Source organism: Barbus barbus (assembly GCF_936440315.1).
Source record: "Barbus barbus genome assembly, chromosome: 2".
Lineage (NCBI taxonomy): Eukaryota > Metazoa > Chordata > Actinopteri > Cypriniformes > Cyprinidae > Barbus > Barbus barbus.
In genome coordinates, this window is record NC_136730.1 from 1,733,174 (window position 1) to 1,741,254 (window position 8,081).

General features: G+C 34.4%; 1 protein-coding gene across 1 annotated transcript; it reads right to left on the reverse strand.

Annotated features, from left to right (window-relative positions):
• Positions 1-2,716: 2,716 nt before the first annotated feature.
• Positions 2,717-7,876, reverse strand: LOC306883225 (putative C-type lectin domain family 20 member A). Its single transcript, XM_079438349.1, has 6 exons — positions 7,812-7,876; positions 6,995-7,058; positions 6,454-6,849; positions 5,233-5,556; positions 3,912-4,000; positions 2,717-3,325 (listed from the first exon to the last, which is right to left on the reverse strand). Exons 2-6 carry the CDS (start codon positions 7,047-7,049, stop codon positions 3,215-3,217), a joined length of 975 nt encoding a protein of 324 aa, XP_079294475.1. The 5' UTR covers positions 7,050-7,058; positions 7,812-7,876; the 3' UTR covers positions 2,717-3,214.
• Positions 7,877-8,081: the final 205 nt, after the last annotated feature.

The following is an 8,081-nucleotide window of genomic DNA, read 5'->3' on the forward strand; positions in this document are numbered from 1 at the left end:
CTGGACTTTAGTTTTGTATTTTTCTGGTGTTTCCGTCTGTTCCTGAGTTTCCTTATTTGGTTTTAGTTCCCAGCTTGTTTAATTAGTTACCTCATGTCATTATTAGTTAATCCCCGTCACCTGTGTGTTGCCTTAATTACAGCCTAAAGTCCCCTTTTGGTTTCAGTCGATGTCGGTTATTGTTTATGTTACACCTTAAAGTTCTTTGTTATTAAATCCCATCATTTTGGATACTCCTGTTTACTTGTGTTTTTGTTCTGCCTGCCAGGGAGCATACACGTGACAATCAGCAATATTATATGACCAAAACCCACATTAGTCACAATTAAACAAACACTAGATGGTGGTTTTAAATGAGTTTTGAGTAAAGGCATTGTATAAATCTTTTCTTATGGATCATGCTCTACCCAAAAGAAAAATAATTCTGGTGTAATAATGATCAGTGTGAACTGTGAATCACTGCTTTAGTTTAGTACTTATATTTATCATATTTTCCATTTCTTAATTATTTCTTTGGCATTATACATTAGATAAATGAATCTTAATATTAGGTAAATTGGTATTTTTACAGCATGCTTATTCTTATTCTGTATTTTTATTACATTTCTTAACTTTTTAGACCCTCACCACTCAAATACTGTAGTATTCTGTAAATCTATTTAAATTGTGTTTGTCATGACAAAGCATACAATTTATATTTTCAGATTTTTCTTTTTTCATGCACATTAATTTCATAATTAAAACTTACATTTCTCAGCATTATTATAGCACTTATGTTTAGGTAATTTTAAGATATGCTATATTATAATATGTATAGTATGTAGATACTTAAGTGATTTGAATGTTCTGTATATTAGTTGTAAAAACCCTACATTTGTCAACTAATAATAGTTTAAACATTAAAAGTTCAACCTCACCTGCATGACTAATGACTAATAACGATGCAGACCTCGACGCTTCATGTACCAGCATCTCTTTTCTACAAACATTTAAAAAGGGGGGACAATTTATTCCATTCCAAACACTGGAGGAGCTTCCTACATTTCATCCCAAATATACATCTATCTTAATATTTAGCCCGATTCGGACAGTAATTGTTTCTCATATGGACGCCTGTAAAAATAAATGTACATATCACCTCAGTGATAAAACTCATGGATTCGGACGGTGATTTATTCCCAGTGGAGGAGCGAGTTCAGTGATCCTACGAACCCGGTCACGTGGCCAGTTGCAAGAATGTCTGCTGTAAATAAAATACATTTTATTTACAAATGTGTTCTTATTATTGTGTAAAATGTATTTTAAAATATTTATTATTATATAAAATGTATTATTATTATTCCAAGCATATTTGTAATATATAATCAACCTTATTATTTGATTATTTAAATCTCCTGTTTAAAATAAAAAAAGGAAAATAGACGTGCTATAGTTGTATATAATTGTACAAGATATATGTTTAATACACAATATAAAATTGTATTGCATACGTGCTTCTGCCATAATAAAGACCCATTTCGAATGTTTACGTGCTTTTCTTCTCTTTCTGCTCCCTGTCGCTGTGGTGGAGCAGTTATGAAGTACTGTTCTTTTAAATGCTTTCCAGCATTTCAGAAATAAATATGTAGGCTATGCAAATTACACCGACGTACAACATGATCTTACGGTGTTTGGGAGTGCTCAAATTAATACACTGAATTTTGAATAGATTCATTCTCGTAAACTCCGAGATTTGGATTCGGACACAATTAAATTACCACACGACCTTGGTGTTTGTCAAAAAACAGTAGGTAATTTGGCCGGGGATTTGTACAGGGGTGGTGAGAGAAAAACACTGACATCCTGGATTCAGACGGCATTAAAATGACTATCTATCCCCTGTAAATGGTGAAAATCACTTGCGTCCCCCTGAGAAACAGTTACCATCTGAATAGGGCTTTTGGAAACAGCTTTTCCGTCAGGGGCACCACAATGCCTTAACATACTGCCTATAGTTAACATACTAGCCCCTCCCCCCTTATTTAAGTGCTTTTAGTTTTCATAATTCACATTGTATGTATAGTGGCTCAATCAATCAATCAATATTTTCAATATAAATAATCACAAGTCAAGCTGTGAAACCAAACAGGACCACAGGGGGACACCAAAGACCACTAAACCTTCCACCTGTACTGCTACACGGATCCATTCAGAATCACTAAACATCTGACCACTACATAATATAATGCATCCACTGTAAAACACTCTTTCATTTAAGCCAAATACACACTGAAAATAATAATTTAATTCACCATTCTCTGCATTGTTAGTGCTGTTTTGAACTTACTGTTTGAATTCGCTTACTGGATCCTTGGATTTTCCAGGAGTTTGCCGGTTTAAAATTAAAACAACAACAAATGCTGCTTTTCATTTATAAGGTATTGTTTTCACAATAATGTACTGATTCAAATTAGTAATCAATAATGAATTATTATTCTACCTCTCCTGACATGCTCTCCTGCCCCACACATGGACGATCCCTGAGGTATAGACCGCTTGCATTCATTCAGGTGGCTCTGAGTACTGGCAACATGTCAGAAGTGACGCCAAGCATGAAAAAAAGCAGGTACGCTAAAGACTAAAATATGGAAGTGTTGGTACTGTGTACTGGTCCATACCGGCCCACTTCAAGCACTGCTTCCAGTGAACCTGTAGCATTGAAGGTAAGATGACATTTGATATTTAATAAGCTTTAATGATGATTTTAGTTCAGTGAGAGATAGAAAGAGAGAGATACACAATTAAGATTCACACACAATACACTTAGACAGATGCTTGCAATTAGACACTGCAATTACACAATTTATCTACACTAAGAAAAAATCTAGCAATATTTTAGCTTATTATTTGTACATTTACAGTGGAGAGAAACTTATTTATTAGATTTATATTTAGACAAAGCTTAAACTTAGATTTCTTACAGTTTTTTGTTCAGTAAGGGATAATTAACAGATTTTTGCTCTAGCATTTTACAGTCTTAACATCAAAATTTACAGTCATTTTTACAGTGGACTTTAAATACAATTATTATGTTTAGCTTTACGGAAATTGAGACCTAAAAACTAGTTGCAGAAGTCAAGAGACATTATTAGCTTTTATTAGTCAATTATCCATTATTGTCTCTTTCAGATAAACCTGCTCTTTAATGAATCTCTGTGATCTGATGATCAAGATATTATAACTCTCTCGTCTTCTCGTCTCTTTGGAAGACGTCTCCATTCACTTGCTGCTTCCATTGCAGATTTGCTTGCATAGAAATTCCCTGAGATATCAGTTTCTGCTTAATCTGAGGGAAAAACACAGGTTTGTTCAGTTTTAGTGCTTACAGTATGCCTGCTGGTCTTCATAAACGTGCCTTGCCATATTTGAATGTAAAAGTTTAAGAAAAATATTTGTATATGTCCTGTAGCACTGATTCATAAGATACATTCTTGGAAATTGCTAGTGAACATAACAAATAGTAATGGCAAGTAACACATTGAATTAAATTTTGAAGCAGAAAGATTGAAACATTGATTTCTTGTAAAATAGAAATATAAGCCGAAAAAAAGTTTTACTCTGTATGGGATGAAACTGTCATTAATTTTTAACATAGCAGCATTTTACTCTAAAATTAATCAGCAGATTGTTCTCAGTGATAGAATCTCTCATTTATTTTGAGATGAGAAAGCTGATTCATTTTAGAGAGTCGGTTCATCCAGATGGTTGATAAACACTAAAAAAAGATTTTTCAAATTTGCAGTTAAAACAAACATCAATAGAGATTCACCAATAAAACAGTCAGCTTCATGTGAGTCGCTGAACAGCATCATTAGCCATTTTTGTAAATGTTACTCTAAGTTGAAAATTAAATGTTTAATTGAGTGTCTCACCTCCTCGAGGATGGCCACCTTAATATTGGGATCATTCACATTCTGATCCGATTCCACCTTCAGTCTCACTATCTGTCTAAACACTGTTCCTGTGGGTATTACCACACACACACACACACACACACACATACACACACACATAATTAATTGCCCATTTTTCTACAATCAAAGGTACTTCTGGTAAACTAATTTAGTACATGTCAGAGTGAATTTTTTTTTTTTTAAGATTTTTTATTTTGCCTTTATTATGACAGGACAGATCAGAGCTGACAGAGCTGAAAGTCCAGAGGTTGCCAGATTTGTGCAAAAAAAAAAAAAAATCAAACAAACGTTCATTCAAAGCTAGGCGGGAAAACTGCAGGCTTAGAAATACTGTAAGACTTGGCAACACTGGAAGGTCCTGGCAGATTGCAGGCCGGATTTTCACAGAAAAAAAGGGTTCTGTGAATCTGAAAATCCGCACAAAGGAAAAACTGTATGGAGTGAATTTTGTGCCGATATTCATCAAACAAATCCAGCGTTTTGCAAATAAACACAATCTGCTTTGCAAAGAAAAACCTGACTTTCAAACAAATGCAAAGTGATTTGCAAATACAAAACTCATTTGAGATAAAATGCAGAGGCATGGACAAATATGTGACCCAAAACCAGTCTTAAGTCGCTGGGATATATTTGTAGCAATATCCACAAATACATTGTATGGGTCAAAATTGTTCATTTTTCTTTTATGCCAAAATTCATTACAATATGAAGTAAAGATCATGTTCCATGAAAATATTTAGTAAACTTCTTACTGTAAATATATCGAAATTCCTTTTTGATTAGTAATATGCATTGCTAAGAAAAAATAAAATAAAATAAAAGTTGAATAACAGTTTTTGTCTTTTCCTCGCTCAGAGCTGCTCTCAGATTGGTCCTGAATCACTTTTAAGCTAAGACTCCTAGTTAGACATGTTTAAGCTAAATTAGGAGCTCTCTAAAAGGATTCTTAGAATCTTTAGGAATACGGGCCCTGCTCTGGCCTAGGACTGGTCGATATATATATCGAATGTGATGATCATGCACATCTCGTCAGTAAAGGTCGATATATCACGTTCATTATCACAGGCGATTCATCTGCAATATTGAACGTGATATTGTGTAGCTTGTCAGTGATCTATGGCTCTGTGTATTAAATGCCACTCCATTTGAAAGCAGGTGATGGAGATTTACCGCTAATCACGGAACCGGCTTTATTGACTAGATGGGCATGAATATCACATGCGATTTATCTCCCAACCCTGCTCTGGCCACAACACATCATACATGGAAAAACACTCACTGTCGTAGCATAAGAAAGGCCTCACGCCACTGCACATCACATCATCCCACAGTCTGTTTTGTTGCACCACACACTCTCCCGATCCATCCGGCTGACCAGATGCCCAGTTTCTGAATGAAGACTTGCTGTTGTCGGACCAGGCAAACAATACTTTGAAAAGCCCGATGTATGTGACTTTTCCTGCAGGTATCAGCTGCTGGATCTGACGGTTCTCCTCCTCGTTCCTCACGCTGACCAGGTCTGAATGATACTGTCTGCAGTAAGTCTGAGCTCCTCTCCAGGACTTCTGCTCATTAATGAATATGTATTTGCTGTAGTTCTGACCTAGCAGATTTAAACATAAGCATGAATTAGCAGCAATCAGCGCTAAACACCAAGTCATGTTTTTGTGTAGACAGATAACCACTGATAACGATACTGGAACAACATTGTTGGAATCACATTGAGGGGTGCATTTCCCAAAAACATCTTTAACCAACTATATTCACAAGTTCCATTGAACTCTATTGGTAACGATGAAACTTAATAGTCGCTTTCTGGAAATGCACCCAAGAATGATTATTTTCCCCATCTGATGTCAGCCAATCAGAATCCATCCTGCTTTATGGAGCACGAGCGTTCAAAGCGGCAGACGGCAAAACTGTGCTCGCTTATAATAAACCGAGCGTTACCATCTGTTGCTGTGGATGGTGTGAATATACTCAGTCCACAAATGTGTGGCAGAAAAAGGTCACGGGAACTTTGTTTTGAAATGCTATTAAAATGTTAAAATGTCCAGTTTTCTTGTCTTGATTATAATGTTATTTAAACGTTACTAAAAGGTTCCTTACAACTTTTTTCAACCAAAATATAATGTTTTTTTAATGATTATTTAAAATATTCTAAGAAAGTTAAAATGTCCAGCTTAATTAGAGCTTTATTTAATGGTTACTATTTAGTTTTTAATATTCTATTTTTTTCTCTCAACGCTGACATTTATCAAGTACAAATAACATCAAAACGAAGTTTTGTGAATGTTGTTCTAGTGAATGAAGTTTTCTCTATGTTTTAAGAATGCGATATTAATAATGTTACAAGAATATTCCATAAACATCACTTTATGAACAATATGTCCTAACATTTATCTAACCTTTAAAAAACATTAGTGAAAGTTGTTATTGTTATTGTTTAATAAATAGTTTTGGATTAAAGCATCTAAGTGCATAAATGTAAATGCAGTACCAGAGAGGTCTCTTTCGTAGCATATGAAGCTCCTTCTCTCCGTACATGGTGTGTCACGAAGCTTTCCATTAGAATCCATGACTGAACAATATTCATTAACGCCGTTATTTGGTTCGCCTTGTCCCCAGTTTCTGTATTCAGTTTCTCCAACCCGGTAAAACTCTGGATCATCCAGAGACCAGCGCCATGGCCCCGGGGCTGTTTCCCTCAGTCCAATCCAGGCAGGTGTAGTGCTCATGAAGTTTTCAAGAGCCAGAAGCTGCTCCATGTCTGTCCAGTCCTCCACGGTCGCCAGGTCAATGTGATTCTCTCGGCAGTATTGCTGAGCGTCAGCAAACGTTTTGGGTTCCCTCACATAGTAGTAGTTTTTAGAGGGCCCTACAGATGTGTACAAACCTTTCAAAAAATATTTTTGGTTATTATAATTGCCATTTAAATATGTAGATGCAAAATACAATATCTATTTTATAAGTTTTATAAGTCACTTAGCACATGCACGACATGCATGTTTACATTCAGTTTTATTCCTTCAGTATCTCACCTGTAACAAAATGTATTCCACAGCTTATGAAAATGAGAAGAAGATTTTGCTCCATGGCTCAGTCCTGCCGTCAGCAAATTATGACAAATTAATGACTCAATAACGTCTAAAAATAATATATGTACAAACAATAGCATAAAGTGATGCTCTTTCTCTGTATTTTTTTCTTGTTTTCATTACAAATATCTAAACATATTAAATCAAGATACATTTACGGAAGATGCAAAATTACTTTTGACAAATGTAGTTTATGATTTGTTCTCATCTCTGAATTAAAAAAAGTGCTATCACACGATTAATCGCCATCAATCGCATTAAAACAAATAGTTTATGTAATTAAGTGTGTTTACTTTGTATTTTTATTATGTATATATAAATACACACACATACAGTTTACAAAATATTTACATGTATATATTTATATTTATATAATTTAATTATATATAAATAAATTTAATATAAAAATATACATACAAATATACATATTTTTATTAAATTGATAATAAATTGATATTATAAAATTAAGTTTTGCATGAAGCAACACAGAGAAAAAAGAAAATAATTTTTTTTTTCTATACAAGTATTTTTGTCTTGTTAAAGATTTGATGCAGAATCACAAGACAAAATATATTTACCTTATCTAAACTCAAGCATGTCTCATTTTAAAGCATGTTTAGATATTTGTACTTAAAAACAATCAAATACTGTGGAAGACAATCACTTTTGCAGTGTAAATGAACATTGGAAAAATATATACTTGTGCAGGAAAACAAACCAAAGATAAAAAAGCAAATCTGACCAAAAGATCCAGACTCACCTGTAGTGTTATCACAGAAATCTGTTGATGCGCTCTGACTCTGACTTTGTGTTTTTCCTCGTTCTGGTCCTTCGGTTCGCTCTGCCACTTTCATAATGACACAGACTGATTTTCATCCTGACTTTGTTTAAAACTTTAATCCCTTCATTCAAAACTTATCAAATGAGCATGGAAATGATCAGGTCAAGCAAAGGAAAATACCAACATGCCGCATGGAGACGGCTGGCCTTGAACAGTCACAAAATACTTCCCAGTGTTTGTCAACAGCTT

Bases quoted from the DNA above. Each gene is read 5' to 3' on its own strand.
- LOC306883225 (XM_079438349.1), bottom strand. From the start codon at position 7,049: ATGGAGCAAAATCTTCTTCTCATTTTCATAAGCTGTGGAATACATTTT. The intron at 6,850-6,994 runs GTGAGATACTGA...ATTTTTTGAAAG, and splicing joins TGGAATACATTTTGTTACAG to GTTTGTACACATCTGTAGGG. The intron at 4,001-5,232 runs GTGAGTGTTTTT...TAATACCCACAG, and splicing joins GCCTTTCTTATGCTACGACA to GAACAGTGTTTAGACAGATA.